The sequence below is a fragment of the Petromyzon marinus genome, chromosome 1 (assembly GCF_048934315.1).
Source record: "Petromyzon marinus isolate PM22_M1 ecotype Great Lakes invasive population chromosome 1, UKy_Petmar_22M1.pri1.0, whole genome shotgun sequence".
Classification (NCBI taxonomy): Eukaryota; Metazoa; Chordata; class Hyperoartia; order Petromyzontiformes; family Petromyzontidae; genus Petromyzon; species Petromyzon marinus.
This window is the reverse complement of record NC_133667.1, coordinates 5,938,984-5,959,921: the sequence shown is the minus strand read 5'-3', so window position 1 is coordinate 5,959,921 and position 20,938 is coordinate 5,938,984. Positions and strand designations below refer to the sequence as shown.

At 44.9% G+C, this 20,938-nt stretch overlaps 3 protein-coding genes across 3 annotated transcripts; all 3 read right to left on the bottom strand.

The window, feature by feature from the left end:
- Positions 1-3,811: 3,811 nt before the first annotated feature.
- On the bottom strand, positions 3,812-8,270 carry LOC142906618 (sterile alpha motif domain-containing protein 9-like). The gene has a single exon (XM_076054827.1). It carries the CDS (start codon positions 8,268-8,270, stop codon positions 6,714-6,716), a length of 1,557 nt encoding a protein of 518 aa, XP_075910942.1. The 3' UTR covers positions 3,812-6,713.
- A 57-nt stretch (positions 8,271-8,327) lies between these two features.
- Positions 8,328-10,334, bottom strand: LOC142906577 (sterile alpha motif domain-containing protein 9-like). Its single transcript, XM_076054739.1, has one exon. It carries the CDS (start codon positions 10,332-10,334, stop codon positions 8,328-8,330), a length of 2,007 nt encoding a protein of 668 aa, XP_075910854.1.
- Positions 10,335-10,522: 188 nt separating this feature from the next.
- On the bottom strand, positions 10,523-17,116 carry LOC142906633 (sterile alpha motif domain-containing protein 9-like). Its single transcript, XM_076054891.1, has 3 exons — positions 16,962-17,116; positions 14,179-14,269; positions 10,523-11,656 (listed from the first exon to the last, which is right to left on the bottom strand). The coding sequence occupies exon 3, from the start codon at positions 11,613-11,615 to the stop codon at positions 10,533-10,535; it is 1,083 nt and encodes a 360-aa protein (XP_075911006.1). The 5' UTR covers positions 11,616-11,656; positions 14,179-14,269; positions 16,962-17,116; the 3' UTR covers positions 10,523-10,532.
- Positions 17,117-20,938: the final 3,822 nt, after the last annotated feature.

Genomic DNA, 20,938 nt, shown 5'->3' with positions numbered 1-20,938 from the left:
CTCTCTCCCACTTCAGCAAAAAAATGTTCTTGCTGTGGTTTTCCCACCTGATGATGATTGCTTGTGTTGCGATCGAAGCGTCGTGATTTATTTTATTTTGTTTTATACCTACGTGACTTTACCGAAAGAGCCAAAAAAAATATGAACAGTTGTAACCAAATGTGGAATAGCAAACTAATTTAGTAAAATTATTGAAGAGTAATGTTTTTTTTTACAAATATACCGATTGGAAACTACAGAAATGCATCATGGTAGGACGAGAGACAGCATCGCTCATGAACGTGAGTGCAGTTACAGCCATCATCGTTATTTTAAGTTATCATGTAAAACTGTGCAACACAGCCGTATAGTGCTATGTTTGAGTGTTGTTTACTAGCGGCAGCCGTCTTGCCCTCTGAACCCGTGGTCCACGTCTCGGCATTACCACAAATTTAACAACGCCAACACACGCGCAGGGTGCTGCTCAATCCCCGTAGGGTGCGAGAACCAACCAGGTTGGGTCACGCGACGTTCCGCTCGTACCCAGACACTCTCAGATTTGCGTCTTAGATTCATAGCCGACGCCGCCCAGAAATGTTCGCTGCTTCCGCACGGACGTTGTGGGGTAGGGCCTGGACGATCGTGGGGAGGCGTCAGCGCAGCGGGCAGAGGAATCTCCGCGTGGTCGCCCACGTGGGACCACACGCCAAGTGCCGCACCACCACCACCAATCTCACGGTGAGATTGGTGGTGGTGGTGTCTGGGTCCCCCGCGCGCCTTGGATGTGCGTGTTGTTGGGTGTGCACGTCAAGAGTGGTGCATGCTCACGGCTGCCTTTGGAAGTCAGATTAATGTAAGTGCGCAAGCCTGGTTGAATCCATTTAACACATTGGCTAAGGGCATGCCCATAGACCAAAGACGACAAGCTGTTGTGTATATTGTGTTGTTTAAAAAAAAGTAAACTATTAAAATATGAAATTATGTAGAATGTGAATATGTTAATTGCTCTAATTCTAATATAATTAGGCGTACACGTAATTAAATGCGTGTTTAAGTGTAATTAACAATGTGTGTTACATATTCTTAGTTTTTTTCGGTAAAGTCACGTTGAAGAGAAACAACAAAATAACAAAATATATATAAAACAATAAAAAATTCTCACGACGTTTCGACCATAACTCAAACGGTCATCATTAGGTGTGTTGGTTTGCATAAATTTATTTTTAAACGGCACATTTATTTATTTATAAAAAACGTTGGCGTCACGCGCAGCGATTTGGCAGTTTGCCCAGGACTAGTCCATCTATTTTTTTTTTAAAGAGGAGGGGGGAGACGAATTTTTTTTATAATGTATGCTGTCTGAAAGCCACTGTAAGCGTGAACAATCAATTAAGAACTGAAATGGTTTATCAAATCTTTCCAATGATTGCTAAGATAGAATCCATCTTCTCGGTTGAAATTGTCTCTGTGCTTGTATATGTGGATAGCCTCATGAACGAATCTCTCATGGAAGCCAGATGGCTTACAAAGAACCTCCGTCTTGGAAAAGTCAATGGCATGTGAGCCTACTGAATTAGAACAATGATCTGCTACGGCCGAGGTGTTGGTCCTACCGTGTTTAAGGTCTGCTTTATGTTCACGAATGCGGTCCGAGACATGGCGTTTGGTTTCTCCAATGTAACTACTACCACAGAGGCAACTTAGTTTGTAGACACCAGGGTATTGTATGTCCGGAATCACATCTTTTACAGACGGAACCAGATCACGGATTTTATGTAATGTGTTGAAACGGACCTGGATCTTGTGTTTATTCAAGATTTTGGAGATCTTTTTTGTGATCCCAGCAATGTAGGGTAAAGTGATGGTTTTGAAAGGCTCCTCAAGAGGGTTCTTCTTCATGGTTTGAGTGATAGCTTTGCGGATTGTATAGTCGGAGTAACCATTAGCCCTAAGAGCTTGGTGTACGTGCTTGAGTTCACTGCTTATGTGTTCCTGGTCGGATATGCATTGGGCTCTATGATACAGAGTCTTGATGAGAGAATTCTTCTGTGATGGATGGTGGTGGGAATCCGGTTTCAGATAAGCATCCGTATGGGTAGCTTTCCTGTAGACAGAGTGGCTCATTGAACCATCAGGTCTCTTTTTAATTAGGACATCCAAAAAAGGTATCTTGCCATCTATTTCGACTTCCATGGTAAATCTGATGGCTGGGTGTATGGAATTGATGTGGTCGAAGAATTGGTCTAGAGCAGGCCGGCCATGTGGCCAGATGACAAAAGTGTCATCCACGTACCTCTTCCATAAGGTTGGGCGCAGAGTGGCAGTCTGGATGGCGTCAGTCTCAAATTTCTCCATGAAAATGTTAGCTATAACTGGAGAGAGGGGGGAGCCCATTGGGGTGCCCTCAGTTTGTTTGTAGAAAGTTCCATTCCAAGTGAAGTATGTATTGGTTAAACAGTGTCTCACCAGGGGGGGTACCTCAGTGTTTAGTCCTTGATGAACCAAGTCTTCAATGATTGCAATGGTGTCAGGTACAGGAACCTTGGTGAATAAGGAAACTACATCAAAACTGACAAGCAGGTCGTCTGGGGACAGGGAAATGCCCTTGATTGTCGATACCAGGTGAGTAGAATTTTGTACCGCAGAGGTGGTCTTTCCAGTGAAAGGACGCAGGATTTCAGACAAAAAACGAGCTAGTTTGTAGGTGGGGGAGCTGATAGTAGAGACTATGGGACGAAGAGGTGTATCAACTTTATGTATTTTTGGTAAGCCGTATAATCTTGGTGGTCTGGCAGCAGAAGGTTTCAACGAAAACTGTTTAGATTGATCAATTAATGCGGTTGAATCAGAAATTATTTTGTTGGTTTGTGTGACGAGGCTGTTGGTGGGATCTCTTTTTATTTTTGTATAACTACCATCGTCGAGTAATTCTTTAATTTTGTTGTTGTATTCTATTTCATTCATGATGACAGTAGCATTGCCTTTGTCAGCTGAGAGGACTACAATATCATTCCTCTTTTTTAATTTATATAATTCAAAACGCTCATCTTTGCTGAGGTTGCTAGCTGGCATCTTAGCGTTTTTGAGGGTTGCAGCGATTTCAGATCTTGCTACGTCTGCAGCGATGTGACCCAGGCCCCTGAGAGCAACGTCTACTTGGGCAATTATATCATTAACTGGTATGTGTTTAGGTGTGACTGCAAAGTTTAGACCTTTAGCTAAAACGGATTTCAGACCATCGGAAATAGAACTGTTACTGCGATTAATTACGACTTTATTAACGTCTAACTTTTTGGTGTGTGGGTCCGGTCTTTTGTTGAAGAGGTTAAATTTACAAGCACAGAGACAATTTCAACCGAGAAGATGGATTCTATCTTAGCAATCATTGGAAAGATTTGATAAACCATTTCAGTTCTTAATTGATTGTTCACGCTTACAGTGGCTTTCAGACAGCATACATTATAAAAAAATTCGTCTCCCCCCTCCTCTTTTAAAAAAAAAATAGATGGACTAGTCCTGGGCAAACTGCCAAATCGCTGCGCGTGACGCCAACGTTTTTTTTTATAAATAAATAAATGTGCCGTTTAAAAATAAATGTATGCAAACCAACACACCTGATGATGACCGTTTGAGTTATGGTCGAAACGTCGTGAGAATTTTTTTATTGTTTTATATATATTTTGTTATTTTGTTGTTTCTCTTCAACGTGACTTTACCGAAAAAACTAAGAATATGAATTACTGCAGTCACGAAAGCTTTAAATCAAAAATGTGTGTTACGTGTATACAGGATACAGTTCTCGCAATTGAGATAGAATGAAGCACTCGGGCCCTTCTCAATCTAAACAACTTTAATAGCACTTACCCTAACATCCAACAACACTCATTATCAGAATACCAATAACAGTACACATGCAAATATACGTACTCATCAACCCGTACTGAATAATCATAAAAGCATCAACGGTCAATCTCACGATCACGTGATTAAAAGAGAACAATAGACAAACACCTCAACATGGCGATAGTCGTACGTAATTCGTGCTCAAATGCGCATCAAATGCTTAGAAAACTTCAACGATCGGATCTCACAATCACGTGATTTAAAGAAAACAACCCGGCTGTTTCAAGGTAACGCGACAATGCACAATTCGTTTGTTGGGGTGTGTGATGCATGCAAGCTGGGGTTCTTATTAGCCCGCAATCGTGTATAAGGCACATGTAAATGGTGTGAAGTTAATGTTCTTCCATCTTTTGTCTTCTTTCTTCCCCAAAAATACCTCCAGTCCCACAAGGATGTGGAGAACGCCAGGCTGGGTCCACAGCTGGAGTGCGCTCGTGGCCACGCTGCTCAATGCACGCTCACTGATTGCACGCCAGGCTCGATCTGCAGCTGGAGTGCGCTGCCGCCACGCTGGCCCAGCACGTTGCCTGTCAGCAGCCTTGGGAGTGGCTTTGGTTCGCGAGCACCCCCTGGGCTGCTCGCCCTCAGAGATCTCACGCTGTGCAGCAGCAGCCTGCACGTGACAATCGCTCACACACTCCCGGCCTCTCCACCTCATACAATGTCAGGTTGACTTGACAACAGACGTCATTTTTCCAGCCTACAGTAGGACAATATTTCATGCACACTCGATATTGGTGGATGACTCAAGTCTCCACTTGGGAAAGTTGCTTCACGCCACCATGGGCGTTTTGCCAAGGATTCCCTGACAACTCTTAACTTAGTACATTATTATCTAGAAAAATATATTTTTCTTTTTAATAACAACGGCATGAAGAATGCAGTTTCAGGTCTCTTGCCACCATAAACTCTTATCAATCAAGAATTTCCCTCAACCACGTAACTTATCACACCTCTTAGCTTAGTACAGTACAACTTATCGAAGTCCTTTACTCTACAAGTTACTCAAAATATGAAGAAAAACGGAAAATAAAATGTTCAGTGATACTTAGAGTCTGCCTTAGCAAGAACCCAACTCTACTGCAAGTCACGTGGGCAAATCCCAGAGCCTGTCCCTTCAGGACTGCTTTGTATGATGCTGTGTCGTTTGATTAGGAATGTGTAATTGATTTCCTAAGTTATATATAAAAAAGCCCAAAGCTCCTCCCACCTTTTTTTTGGCTTTCTGGATACCCTGGCGTCAGGGGTTATACCTCCTTTGGAGGTCATCCCAAGACGGTGTGAACTCTGATGTACTTAGCTGCCCCTGGTGGTGTTTACTTAACTTGTGAAAGCTGGCCACCCAGACATGGTGTATGTGTGTGTCAGTGGCCCATGTTGCAGGGTAAAAATAAGTAATATTTTAAAATACTTTTTAAAACACGCTTTAATTAAATGTCCCGCCGAGTAATGGCATAACTCCACGACTCCAGGAAGTGGCCCCGAGGCTTGCCATAACGTAAGGGACCGTGGTGATTTACAGCTAACGTCAGTTGAGCGTGAACAATTAGACCCAAGCCGAAACATAACATAAAAAGATGGTTTAAATTTTTAATGATAGAATATAGTATTGTCATCAGTATGACATAAGTATACCAAGTTTGCAGTCGATAGTACATTGGCAAGTGGGTTAAAATTGAGTTACAAGATTTGAGGATACGACAACAGTGAGTTAAATAAAAGCGTGTAATAATAAAAATGGCCTCCCTCTCTGGGTATCTTTGTCCCCTCTCCGACTGAGGCTGCTTCGCCGAGTTCGATTCCCCCTCAGTAAATACAGTGGCGTTTATCTGCACTGGTCCTGGTTCCCCCCTTACGTGGGCTCAGCATTAATATGAATGACTGGTATGGCATGTAAAGATCGCCAATGGGAAGACAAAGGTGGTTGGGCGTCGCCCAGATTATACACCCTTGACTACATATACATTTTGGTTGTCGAGAATTGACAATTATAATATATAAATGTGTCTTGTTCTGAATGATCTTTTAAGGTCAGTACTTCAACACGAACTTCCATAATTCAATTATAATAAAGTCTCACATGCGTATCCAGACCGTATGGATAATTACGTACAAATAAGTGATTGTGAATAAGATTATGCAAAATAGTCATATTGTAACCGTTTTCCCCTGAGCTGCATTATCATATAACGGCACACCCTATCATCAAGGTTAATGTTTCATAGAGTAACGTTTCATACCTTGATGTATTAATAATATTAATATGTGGTGGTTGTCATTCTGAACATTGGCTTTTGTGGTCCCCTTTGATTAAAGCCTCATTATCAACTTCTCATTCTAATGTTACATTTTTACTCCTCCATGGTTACCCTCAACCCTCGGAATGCAATCAACCCACCTATATCTGTACAAAGAACTATGACATTCAAAATAGACAATATGTAAAAAAATATATTGCAAAAGGCACATATACAACAAAGCGATCAAAAACAAACAGCACTGTCGAGAATTGTCGCATTGCTTGAATCGAGCTGGGTTGTAAAAGTCGAGCGGTGCAAGGGAAGAAGCAGACAGAGATACGTTTTGACCTGCAGTATCATGGTCGAACAGCTGTTGGAAGAGATGACACAGTCTGATACACTGAGCCCTCAATATTGGTGGAGTAGTTGTTGAGTAATTAGTGGTGGAAAAGTGGAATTGGTGGTAGAAGAGTGGTTACAAAACAGATGGTCCTATTTTGATATGTGTAGTAGATTGATGCCAATGCAGTCCCCTACGTTTTATTTACATGGCTACAGCACCTTATGACCCATGCCTTATTTTTATTTATCCTACACAGGCTGAATGTCATAGGCAATCGGGCCTTCCATAGTGAACCCTACAAAAAAGGTGACAGACTCGATGCTCTTGCCCATCCTCAGTGGTCCCAGGTTTACTGGGTGCACAGGAATCTTGATGGCCTTATTTTTCCCATCACCAGCACTGAACCTATGGTCAAGGTAAATGTCTCCTTCATCAGTAGTTGATCCCCGAACTCTAAGGACGATTTGTTGAACTTTTTTTTCCTTGAAAATCTCCCCACTGAGCCATAATAGACGCAAGGATTTCCCAGTTCTCTGCATGTCTGCAGTTTTGTCAATTTTTGTTCGAGACACTATTCTTTCCAATCCATTTCCCTTCCCCAAAAAGAAATTGGTTGTTAATTGTTGTCTGCGGCTCATGTATACATATTTTGCTCGGAAGGATCGTTTCATTGCCTCAATGTATTCTGCCAGCTGATTCACGTCAGTTCTTTTGCTTTCTTCATTGAGCCACAGTAAACGTAAAGCCAGAAAGTATGGTTCTGGAAATCTGTGTTGTGTTCCTATTTCGTGGAAGATATTGTTCAGCATAGTCACCAGTTCACTATAGGGGGAAACCGTTTTGGATTTGTTATTTACACAATTTAGGATAACGTTAGCAAAAATTAAATTTTGTTTTTCCTTAATGTTATTGATATTTTTAGAATTACAAAGTATACTTTTATAGCTGCTGACAATAACCTCCAGAGATTTTTCAGCATTTCGTTCAGCAAGATAGCGTATAAGTCCTGGAAGTCTATCACCGTGTTCTGACTCAATTTCATTCGTAGCACTTAATTTTGGGAATTGTTTCGCATCCAGTTTTTCTGACTTCTCTGAACAAAATATCGTTGTATATTGGTTGTAAAACTGTTCTACGGTGTAACGATGCTTGTCTTGTATTTGTGATTCGGCATACCTTGGCTTAAACAGCCAAAAATAGGCTTCCAAAACTTCTAAGGAATACTTCATTCTCTTTTTTAATTCTCTAAGATATAACTCATTGTTTTGTAAAACCTCCACTGTTGCTTTTTCTTCTTCGTCATCTGTAGGTATTCGTGACAAGTCAATCCTTCCATTTAAATAGGCCACCAGGGTTCTCTTGTGGATTTCACCAGTTTTGTAAAATACTTTGGTCAGCTCAAACAGTTGCAACATATGTGTGGCAACCTCAATATCGCCGAAGAATCCAGCTGTGTTAAAGGCACCATCCTCTGTTTTAACCAACTCCTGTGCTTCTCTAAAAAAGTCAGAAGCACTTTTTGCAAGCTGTAGTGCTTTATTAAGATCTGATGGAGGAAGGAACCCTTTTTTCTCTATGGCGCTAACATCAAATTTCTGCTTCAGTTCATGCTTATAAATCTGACCAATTGTGTCTGTATTGTAAGAACTATTTTTGACCAATTTTTTTGCATGCTCTGCCCATTTTTTGGCTTCATCAAAGTTGTTGTCTTTAAGGTAGCAAAACCTTGCAAGAGCCTGGGCCAATATCGCATCTTTTGAAAATCTATCTGTAGCACAGCACATTAATTCTTTAGCATTTTGCATGCCCGATTCCAACTTACTTGAGTGGCTTAATGTACTGTATTTCTGTTTAATGATGTCTTAAATAAGAGGTGCAAAGAGACTGTCTGTTTCATCGCCCTGCTCTTTGCGATGGTGGATGACAAACATATTCCTGACATTTTTAACCAAGTGCTCTCTTCCCATGCCATTATTAAAAAGGATATCTTCAGCAAGCAGTTCTTTAGCAATGCTAAATCTTGAAGAGCGATTCGTTGTTTCAAATTCTTCCAGCACTTGTTTCGCCACGAGTGGATGTATCATTCGGACTGATTCATAAGTGCCATTCACTTCGTCCATGGGGCATTTAATGAGCAGCAATTTGGCGTGCTGACTCAAGCCATCTTCAAGAGTTTCTTTCCTCCAAAAAGTGGATTTTACTTGTGAAATTCCGAGGATTGCTTCACATCTAGACACTGGAATTGATGTGTTTTTTACATAGTTGTTCAACAATGCAACGTAACTGATCAATTTAGCATTGGGCCTATTGCTACTGTAGTCTAAACCTTTGAGCATATTTTTCACGGTATTTTTAATATAATTTGAATCAAAATTTTCTTTAATTATCATGAAAGAAAGGAAGTTGTTGCATTTCTCATACTCATTTTTTATTTCTTTAAGCTTTTCTTCAAACAGGTGTTGCTCAGTAGAAGAGAGCTTTTGTTCCAAAATGACACTGGTCATTAAATGGTTTTTCTGACTTTCCTCAAGGGCTTGAGACCGCATGCAGTTTACCATGACAACAAGAGGTCTGTCAAATACGACGTTTGACAGCTCAGAAATGATGCTGTGTTGAAGTTGTTTAAGGATCTCTGTGTCGTCAATGTCGTCAGCCAGCAGTAGCACTGGGGTGTAGACCTTAGCATCGTTTTCTGCATACTTCAGTAGTTCTTTAACTTGAACCGAAATTTCCTTCTGGTCATCACTGTTACTTTTGATCACAGCACACCTGAATTTTTTTCTGAGCTCCCATAGGACATGCCATGCAAGTGTTGTTCCTCCACAGCCAGGGTGGTGAAACAAGTTTACAGATTCAAGGCATCGGTTTGACTTCAGTGCATCTTCGATATTCTCCTTTAGATTGTTAAATGGTTCACGTTTGATGAAAGGTTTTCCTCGTTTCTCGGAGAAATAGAAGTTCCATGGGCAGACTTTGCCTCCTTTGTAGTAGTTTTCCTCGATACTTCGCCTCAATTCATCAAACGCTGTGTCATCTGCCTCTATTCCTGTATCTTCACACTCATTCTCACACACAATCGTCAGTGAAGACATCCGTTCCTCCTGCACTGCTGTTAAAGAGCATGATCCTCCAACTGATGTACGCAGAAACCGTTTCCGACTCTTAGTCGCCGATTTAATCTTGTAAATTGTGGAATTGAGATGATCCAAGCTCATACTGCGTATTGACCTGTACGCCAATTCATCTTCGTCCACCCTCGTGTGTGCAAGTGTCGCCCAACTTTCATATGATTCTAGACGTTCTGTTATGAGCATCATATCAGAAAGTCCGTTTAGTTTTTGATAAAAATAGAAAAATGTTTCCATCATTGGATCAATTGGGTCATCAATGTTCATAAGTAAAAGAAAAACAACAAGAAACCTTCCAATGGGCATGAGGTCGTTGTTGCACAACAAGCTTACAAGTTTGCTATGGTTATCACTGCGTTTTTTCTGAAACTCTTTGGATTCCATCGGCTTTTCCTCATCAATGTTTGCTCTTCCATTACAGAAGATCCAGCTGGTTTGCTTGTGTAGGTTTAGATTCTTGGCAATGGTCTCAATGTCATTATTTTCACGTTCTACAAACTGTCGGGGAAAATGCAGGTTGGGTGACCTTTCAGCACGGACAAGGCTACACAGCCCAGAAATGGTGTATTCAGGATCAAAGTCAAGGACTGCAAACCAATTTATTTCTTTTACAAAGTCAAGGTGGGGCAATTGGCTTTGGTCCGCCTTGTTTACCACCAATATGTACTTTTTGTAATAGGAATCATCAAGTGTCCCTTTCCCCCTGGTAATTAATGTAGTTAGCTTCTTTCCATCATCCATTCAACGATCGATTTTGTAGCTCGTTTCGGCCAATTTTCTTTGCTCATTCCACTTTTTCACATCTTCACAAATGCGTCTGTACTCTTCTTTCCACTGTTCAGAATTTTGTGTTGCCAGAATATCCTTAGAAGATGCACCATCTCGCTTATATACGTGGTTCTCTTTACCCGCTTGCCATTTTCCATTGACGTGCTTCATTTAATAAACATTGTCTTTGCATATTGTGCTCTTAGAGCTAACATCGACTTCTATCACATACGCACCAAGACTTGTATGTTCAGGCGAAATTACCTCCACAAATCTTGGAGGTCGTATGCATTCTTTAGCATCTTCGATCCTGTCTTTCTGGAAGTACTTTGATATGTTGTTGTCGATCGTATCAACAAACTTGCTCTGGTCTTCTATGTGGACACCGGTAACTTCACCGTGCCTGTACCCGCTCTTCGTGTCTCCCACACCAAAGTGTATGGTGCCGTTTGTCCTCCTGTTCATGCAACCAGCAGAAAACCTGAACACCTCATTACAGAATTTCTTCATCTTGGATTCTTCATCAACATCGCCCTCACAGGCGAAAAGTTTAAACTCGCGAACCGGATCTATATAGTTTGTGATTCCCGTTTCACTAGGCAGTACACTTCCTCTGATATATCTGTGTGAAGTGTAATGGTGATCAAATGGGCATGGTGAGCAAATATTCACCTGACTCTTGCTGGTGTTTTGTTGGCTTGAATCATCAACAGCGGAATGCTCCTGTGTCCCCAGCTCTGCAGGTGGTTGTGAAGCTTTTCCATGTACCTGCTGTGATATGTTCGTGGCATCCACATCAACCACATCACCTGGCTCTGCCTGCTTCTGATGCACACTCTTCTCTTGCTGTTGTCCTGTGCCCTTTTTATTTATTTTCTTGTTTTTCTTCGGAGGGTTTTCTTCAGAGTTTAAGAACTCGGCTTGTGTGCTGCCAGGAACGAGTTGTGCCCCCTTTGTTTCACAGTGGCTCTGAGTCTTCTCCGAGGCTTCATCACCGCGTGCAGGTGTTGTCACTACGTGGCTATGAGTACTGGACGACTTGGGCTTGGACTTCTTCAGGTATTCATCACGCGAGTCTATGAGTAAGGATATTTGTAGCGACTTGAGACCAAACTCCTTGAGTTGTTCACGCTGCAGCTTTACTAAAGAAGGCCCTGTTAACGCTTCCTCGTGTAATTTGTTGGCATGTTGCTCTTTCAATTTAACTTCGTGAACCAACCAGTGGCAAACATGGTCTTCATTCCAGTCTTGCATACTGGAAGGCAGCTTCACATTCTTGTCATCACCCTCACGTCCTAAATGTGAAATTGAAAAAAAAAAACATTAAACCTTTACATAAAATAGAAATCTGGTACATTCTGTAAAATTGCATTTGGCGATGGTGTCACCGAATTCAAGAGAGTTGAGGAAGGCCACAGGAAGCCACCTGAACCTTCCCTCGGTATGGCTCAAGAAGCCGAGTGGAGCATGTGCTGCTGTCAGGTGACCAGGGGCAGTGGCATCTGAAAGAGACAACTCAAGCCATGGACCTACCCTGGACCACAGACGTTGAGGGGTGCATTTGGGTATTTTATTGCACTCAAGACTCGGTTTTATAAACTACTGTGAGCTAAATACTGGATTGTGTGTTTTGCAATTAGTCTTTGATTAAATCGCCACAACAGAAATGTAGTGCAGGCCAGAAAACCATAAATTTTACAAACTATAGAAACATGCATCATGCAAAAACATCAGCTGTTCCTGAACAACATTGGACACTGTACTGATGATTCCTAAGAAGAACGAAACTGGTTTGCTGTTGTCTCTGCCTCACTGCTACTGTCAGTCGCCACAGTGGTGAGATGTTAACTACCTCGCCAAGTATACAGGTCGTTGGTTCGATCCAATCCCCTACGCCTGTATATTTGGAGTTTGCATGTTCTCCCCGTGGTCATGTGGATTTTTCTCCGGGTCCTCCGATTTTTCCCTCCAAATTTAAAACATGCCTTTATAGTATTTGGCTGCTATCCATTTGCACGTGACAAGCTGCTTCGTTGAGCACTCATATATGACCAGGTCGCTTCTGAAAAAGAGCTCTGTAGCTCAGTGGGCCTTACCTGGTAAAATAAAAATAGTTTAGTTTTTTACATTTGTGGTCATCGCAGTTCTTCAGGAACTGCTGATGGTGCTTTTACGTAACCTATAAAGGCCGATACATTTCTGTGTATATATCTCTGTGGTTAGAAACGTATGGCGTTGATTGCATTATGAATTTCATAATAATAATAAGCATCCAACTGTTTATAATGAGCAACCGAAGCAACACATTGCCCATTTAAATGTTCACCTGAAATTGCGTTGGAAACAAGCGGTGTGCATCACACGTGCGCGTGTAACAGCGGCAGTGCGTTCACTTTGTGGAGCCGTGCAGAGAGGCTGGGGATGGCGGTCAAGGGGAGTGCTTCACGTGGCACTGTCCAGGCTTCACTTCAGACTCTCCTTATCTCTCCCCATCCCTTATCTCTTTCTATTATCTTTCCCCATTTATAATTTCTCACATCCAAAATGTCTCCATGTTCACTATCTCTCCCCCTTCCTCAGTCGCTCTAAATAATTACGAGCTATGATCAGATGGCAATTTGAGCAAGCCTGCCGATATGTGACTCCACTTAAATAAACCCCGTATTTAAAAAATATGATTCCAGTGCAAAAAGCTCTAAAATCCTGGCCGTGTTCTACCAAACAATTGTTGGGATTCACGTTGCACCTGGATAACCCTTTCAAGCTATGCACACAAAAGGCCGTGTTTAGCTTTCTCTTATGAGAGTGCTATTGTGAAGGAGGGTGCTCATCAAGCACCGAGTGGTGCAAACCTAGAACATTCCTGCAATACTTTGCCCACGTTTCAACTATGGAGTCCAAATGTTGTTGAGTTACAAGTCTCCACTGTGTGGTGATACCTGTACGGACTGCATGGACATTCCCATTGGTCCCCCTGCTCTTTCTTTTCCCCCACAGCTGTAATGCAGCACTTGTTAGTGTGGGTATCGGTGGATCATTCGGAGACCATTACTTGCTTGAGACTCCCGATCTGCAGTTGGTTACTCTGCCTCTGGGTACTCTGGATTGTGATAAAAACTGGAAATTAAGTAACTCGCCAAACTTATGAGGTTATAAACTTCCTGAGAGAGACACCCAGTCCCAGTATTTTAACCTCAGAGCTCAGTAGTGCATGCTCGATGTCTCTCATTGCTTCTGACAAGGCTTGTAGCAGCCTTCCAAGCAGCTTGACAATATCCATGACCTTGAAGATTCATGATACTCAGATATAATTCAAAAGAGGCTCTTCTCTGCTCAAAACGCCCCCAACCTGAAGCAGTACAATCGTCGTCATACCCAAGCATCGTGAATGTGTTCAGTCTCGTAGATGTCAGACGTCAAGTGCGTTCAGGCCTGGTTAGTGCTCGGATAGCAGACTGCCTGTGAATACCCAGTGTTGTTAGCTTGGGCCATAATGTGACTGGGAGATTGCTGTTACAGCAATGACTCAATTGATTATTGAATCCATCTGTGTAGAGATCAAGCGTGCTACCCTCTCGTATGCGTGGGCTTTCTTAGTTGCACTCGTTTATAAACAGGACCTTGCTAAAATGACAGTCTTGACACTAGCACGGCCCAACAATCACCCTCACTGGCCCAGCATGGGAAAGCCAGAGCTCTGCCATGCGTGCACCGAGGTGAGCAGCCCGGCCCGGGAGCGCCTCGCCTGGCGCGTGCGTCGCCTGGCGGGAGACCCGGTGGACGATGTCAGAGACGTCAGGGAAAGCGGTCCACACACCTGGAGAGCTGCCACCCCTCAGCGGGTACTGCACGTGCAGGTTGGCTTCGTGGAGGCCCCCGTGTGTAGACAGCCTCGTGGAGAGAGGCAACTTGAAAAACAAACGAGGCAAGGTCATTCACTGATGCGCATAAGTGCATTTATCAACGTGCAACTCTCATGACCTACTGTAGGTTATCACGAGTGTGCACTATTCAAGCATTGTAAGGGCTATTAAATCGTTCTGTCTCACATTTCCTCTGAACTGGTTAAATGTCTGTAAAGAGTCTCGATCTTCGTGCAGCGCCAGTCACCGCTGACCGCAACGCTGCCGGGTCCGCCGACACTCGGTGTCCAAGTGAGCGGAATGATCAGGGTCACCGTGAGCTGCCAAACGAAGATGGCGACGATTGACAACGGAGTGTACCGACACACACGTGATAATGCTGCACATGGAAACTACAATTTGTGTTTTTCCTCTGAAAAACTATGTAGAAGAACAATGTAAGGGAAAACTGATCTCTTACAAAACTATTTCCATTTGTTAGCCTGTCAGAGTGCTACGCAAGGAGCAAGTGGCAATAACTGATGATGAGTGACAAAGTCACGGTCATGGATCAGGGAGTCACGCTGCAGGGCAGCTTGATGACCGAGTTGGCTCGCGCTGCACTGCGCCCCAGTCCCCTCCATCGCCTCCCACCAGCCTCACGGCAATCCGCCCTTTGCTGCAGTACTCCCCTGCTGCTGCTTGTTGGGGGTTCAACCCCTGGATACAGCGTAGATGCACTTTTTGGTGTAAGACTTCCACAGTGACACGACGATCATGGATGCTGTACACGCAAATATAAATACAGACGCCTTTCAAGATTGCCAAGTCGCTAAGCTGAGTCAGAGGGGCAGGCGCACCGGGGCCCTCGTGCTGAGTATCCACGACCAATTGGAGGGGCGCTGCTCTGCTCGCAGGCTCAGCCCAGATTCCCCAGCGCTGAGCGCGCTCGCTCGTGGCCTCCGGAGCTCTCCGTGACGAGGGGGCCACGCGCTCTCTGCTCCTCGGCGGCGCTCGGTGCCGGGCTCCGCGTCACGGGGTCATCGCGGAGCGCGACGAGGCATCAACCTCCCCCCTCACTTCATCTCCAGATCCACGGTTTTCATTTTCAAAATGCGCACCTAGTCCTGGCTTAACCGCGCCGAATGGAGTTTGAACGCAGTGTCACTGTGGCGTCACTGTGGCCGTGGGAGGTAGGGGAGGGGCCACTAAGAGTAGAGGCCGACTGAAATTGAATTTCTGGTTTAAATTCTGGTAAATTTTTTACTTTCAATCTGGTTTCAGTCGAAAGTAAAAAAAATAACTTTCTGCTGAAACCGAAGCCGAAACCGAAACTTTAACTACACTTTCAACCGAGACCCAAACAGAAAGGTATATAACCGAAGTTACTGAACACAAGATTTATTAAATATGTCATGATGCAATGCTACTTTAATTAAAAATAAATCTAGAACTAATCATTCAGAGCCTGCAGTAAGAGTCGCTAAATATCAAATCTTTCGGTGTTACTTACTTAGTAATTATATCCAAACAAACGAATGTTGTAGTTAAGAAACAACAGTTTTTCCGCATTCAGCCAGACAGGCTGCCGTCTGTTGACCGGTTGTATCTACATTAGCAGCCCATGGTTGCGGCTGTAACCTCGCTCCCAAGCTGCTGCTGATGTGTATGTGTTTGCAGCCTATCGCATAGGATTGCTTAGCGCCGACTGACCGGCCGATAGGCAAAGTGATAGATGTAGCACTAGCATTATATTCTAAAAGTAGATCTTCGGTTGACGAATGACCAAAAGTCAATATCAGTTTCGGCCAAAACCGAAACCAGACCGAAAGTTTAAAATTGACTTTCGACCGAAACCGAAAGTGTGCCGAAAGAGGCCTTTTGCCAACTTTCGGCGCCGAAACCTCTAATGCCAAGTGGCCTTCAGTATAAGACATGATGTGTATAATACATTATGTATATCATACATTATCTGTATAATACATTATGTGTATAATACATTGTGTAAAAGACTTCGATTTAAAGCTTTCGTGACTGCAGGGATTCATCTTCATGGTTCTTTCGGTAAAGTCACGTAGAAGGGAAATAACAAAATAATAAAAATAAAACATAATAAAATAAAATTCTCATGACGTTTTAGGCACAACGCAAGCAGCCATCTTCAGGTGATGAAACAGAGCTGTCGGAAAGACAGCATCTTAATGAACACTCAGCTTGGCAGCGTATTTTAAGCTGGCTGGGAGGAGGAGAGAACATATTTATGACAAATGCAGATATGGGGTTAGTCACTTCTTGCGGAATGTGTAGGCGGTGGGGTGGTCTCAAAGCCATATTATGCTGTAGTGTATTACTGCTAGGATTAGCAGTAATAAAGGGAGGGAATTTTTAATAATAAAGAACTGCAGCAGTGCTTTGGCTAACCCCATATCTGCATGTCATCAATATGCGCAATGAATGTTGAAGTACGGCCCACCCACACTCAGCAAGCAGCTGTGGCACATTAGGAATGGACCACTCTTTAAATTATTTCCTCGTGCAGCAAGTGAGTAAAGTGTGGTTTTGTGAAAGTCCTTATGTGCTGTGCAGTACATCAATGCACTAGCATGTGATAACTAAATTGGGCCTGTGGGTGGCTGGCAGGGTTATTGATTAACCAGACGTGTACACCAGTCAGGTGGTTAATGGCGACTCGGCTGAGAATTGTTGTGACACACGTGCTGTTGCATTTTACAGATTTACCGCAATAAACGTCGCTCACCCGGTCGCACTCGTTCACCTCGACCGTGTAGACGCCACCGCAGGGCAGCAGCAGGAACACGCAGCCGGCCCTACGGCACACAGAGAGACGCGTGAGCAGCGTGCCACCGTGACGCACACAGAGACGGGAGCAGCGTCCCACCGGCACTCCCTTCCCCCACTCACTTTACCCCACTCACTTTACCCACAGTGACCAGTGTGGTGAAGTATGGTCACACAATCCCCATGACTGACACGGCATGCGGATTCCGTCGTTCAGCTGCAGATTGACAAAGTACGGTGCATGAGTGTTAATAAACCGGTGTCAATGGGCAATCTGAGCGCACAGCGCTTCCGGCTTTTATACGACAGTCAACACGAGAGAGAACCCCGTGTCGAGACGCCTTCCTGTTGCCTTCATCTTCAATTCTACATCCTTCGTTGGTCTTTACAAAGGCCGACCGCAGTTGACCTTCCAGTTGACAATTGTTTCAGCAACCATCGAGTGATGATGGGCTGAGGTATGTGAGCTGGCTGCTGCAGTGCCACCCAGCCTAACATAAGCTACCAGGTAATAATTACAATTATTAATTACAATGACTGATGTATTCACTTCATTATTATCGCGTCAGACACACAGATGAATGATGAGCTGCGTCATCCTCACACTGGGACCAGCACCCTGAGGCTGGTGCTTGTAAGGGGAGTGGTGCTCTGGCACAGCGCCTCCCAGCTGGGTCATCTGTGTGCATCATCGAACACAGAGAGACGGCCATGGCTGAGCCAATGAAGGACTGCTGTTAATTATTTTGTGCTTATTGAAGGGTAAGAGAGCTGAACTTTGCCACACATTCAGTGAAAACTACGCTTATCAAGTGTTTGTGTCGACTACCTGCTGTGACACAGATCACAAACAGGGACACTGACGAAGAGGATGGAACAGAAGCTCAAAAGTGCTCAAAGACGCCTGGAGAGCTGCATGCTGGGTACTGCACTGAGAAACAAAGAGGACCACGCGGATCAGAGACCACATGCAGGTCAAGATGCACTTTTGGCTGTTAATGAGCAGGCTGGGGCAGCATGCGTCGCTAGACGGGACGATGGCCGCCGGTGGAGGTTCGTGATTGGGCAGCAGCCAAGGGAGGGAAAGAGCCGCGGACGGCGTCTGCCGTGGAGGTGCAGCGATGAGGTCGCCTCGCGTGCAGCTGCTGGGTGGACCGCTGCATCGCGGGACCATACGGATGGCGGCGTATTGGGAGGCCTTCGTCCAGCAGTGGATTGATCATGGCTGGTGATGATGCTCGAAAATAGAAACATTCAAAAGATCGAAGCCCTTCAATTTGGCTCCTCCAAAACGACAACCCGGAGGGTGATTCGTGTTGCTCATCGGGCAGGGCCAGCCTCGCTCTGCTTTGCTCTACGCCTCACGCTCCACGCTTACAAACCAACGGTCCCCAGCACCAGTGAACCCAGCACGTTGTCTTCAGGGGAGTGTGACGCTGATAGAAAGTGAATCGCGCCATCATTGTCGAATCCGGCGTGTCCACTCACACCAACACAACGCACTGTAGATGTGGGCCAATAAGCAGCATCGACCACTTAGACCGTGCAGTAGAGCGACGTAACACGGCTGACAGTTCCACAACTGCGTGTGGTGTACACCCAACATGTTGAGATATTTCAGTCCCGCATTAAAGGTGTGCCCCAGAAAAACCTGACAGCCCACATTGTTGCACGTGTTCATGAAACAAACAGTGGCTTTAATGAAATACACGGTGAAATAGGTGTGATAGTCTAATCAAGTAATGCCACATTAAATGACAGCATCATGGACTTCATCTACTTTCTCGATCACCTCATCAATTTGTTGCACTTTTTGTGTTTTATTTTACCAGGTAAGCCCCACTAAGCTGCATAGCTCTTTTTTAGAAGTGACCTGGCCATGAATGATAACTCAACGAAGTGGCTTATCAGGTGGAAATTTATATCGCATGTTTCTTAATGTGGAGGGAAAAACCGCAGGACCCGGGGGAAAATCCACGCGACCATGGGGAGAGAGCGTGAACACTCCAAATATACAGCAGGCGTTAGGGTCGGGATCGAAACCACGACCTCCTGTATATCAGGCAAGGTAGTTAACATCTCACCAACAAATTCAAGGGCTTTGATTTTTTTTGATGTTCTATAATATATCTGCATCCAGGAGGGGCGTGAATTGGGCTGTTTGACCAACTCGTCTAATGAGAGTTTTATCCTGTGGGAGAAACCGGAGTAGACAGAGAAAACACCGAAATACGAGGGGATAATTCTCAGAGCTCCGCACAGATGGATTCAAAACAGTTTACTTGATTTGCTATCTCCTCGCTCTCACGCAGCTCGGAGAATTTGTGAGTTTCACAAGCGTGCGTGATCCACCAACCCTCGCCTCCAAAGCCATGGATCTAAGGTGTGCGGCAATAACTCTCCGTGTCCCAGCACTCGCTGACCACAAACCACCAACTTGGCTGCTGGCTGGCTGCCATGCTTATCGCTTGCGAGCAGCAAAGTGCTTGCTCAGTAATGTTACTTGGCTATTTAACATAGCCACATTCGATCAAATAGCTTAATTAATTATGAATGTCCTGCATGAAGTCAAAGACAAACATTTCAGAGTATCTACGTGTACCCGGAATGTAAACGGCAACCTGAGTTCGACTCCTGGCCATGACCAACATAAGTGGTGATGTCTGGACTGGTCCTGGGTTCCCATGCACCAACCCACACTGACCACGGTGATGAAGAAAGTTTAAACAGCCGCCATGACCGGTACGACGTGGGGAGGCCTTCATCCAGCAGCAGTGACAAAGGGCCGTGCATTACCACCACCGCCACCACTACGTCTATACTACGTGCACCGCAGTAAACTGCAGGGTGCAGTGCTGGGGGCTGATTGACATCAAAGAGACGATGCTTCTATGGACAGCCTGTCCCGTGGGGCTTATCGGCGTGTAGCCGATTGTTCATCACTGTGCGGGGTTTGGCGACTCTCCCCGACGTCTCCCCCACCGAGGGGATCTGCACGCCACTTCTCTGCGACGTGAACTGGGCCCCGTGTCCCCGGGGGTGGCGCGTCCGCGTAACCCGTGCCGAAATGCGATGATGCCCTGTGCTCTCGCCTTACCGTGGCTCGTGCCGCATCTGACATCATCCCCGCGTCGACGCCCGCGCCGGCAAGCTCCATCTCCACCACGGAGCGAGGCGGCGGGGGGGTCCACACGGCTACGTATGGCCTGCGAGACGAGCAATGGCACGCGCGAGAAGTCATCGCTGGGGAAGCTGCTCGGAGCCAAAGTGATACCTGAAATGAAGACTGGCGCTGCTGATGTGTTGCTGTCATGCGTGGTAAGTCATGCTATGTATGTTGAACGTCTTTCGCGCTGTACGTAGCCAACTGTGATAATCGGAGATGCGGGGGAAGGACAACAAACTAAACACAAAACACAGTTCTAAGGAAATGAGTTTTCAATCGATATGTAAAAGTGCACATTTCCAGCGGCTTCCTAATATCGGAAGAACATTCCAGACGGCCGCAGAAGCTCATCTGAAAGCGCGCAACCCAGTGGCCCTCTTTGTTCAATGGCCAGCCAAAGGCCGCTGTGAGGATGACCGGAATTCCCGTGATGGATTATGCTCATAGACGAGATCAGCAAGGTATTGTGGTTCATTTGTGGCAAGCACGTTGTGTATAATGAGTGCGACCTTAAAAAAATATGTTCATGATTCACAGGCCCGCATCTATCCACTGCTGGATGAAGGTCTCCCAACGCCGTGATGATCATGAGGATTGTTTGACCATACTTCACCACGCTGGTCAGAGTGGGTCGGTGAAAGACTGGGGATGGCCAGAACCGGCTCAGATATCAATCACCTTTGATGTTGGCAGAGGCCGGGAATTGAACTCAGGACACCGCGTTCATCGTGCGGCACGCGAGCCACGCCTCAAGGCTACCCCCCCCCCCC

What these genes read in the sequence shown, in the direction of transcription:
- LOC142906618 (XM_076054827.1), bottom strand. Translation starts at nt 8,270, where the DNA reads ATGCAAAATGCTAAAGAATTAATGTGCTGTGCTACAGATAGATTTTCA.
- LOC142906577 (XM_076054739.1), bottom strand. Translation starts at nt 10,334, where the DNA reads ATGGATGATGGAAAGAAGCTAACTACATTAATTACCAGGGGGAAAGGG.
- LOC142906633 (XM_076054891.1), bottom strand. Translation starts at nt 11,615, where the DNA reads ATGCAAGACTGGAATGAAGACCATGTTTGCCACTGGTTGGTTCACGAA.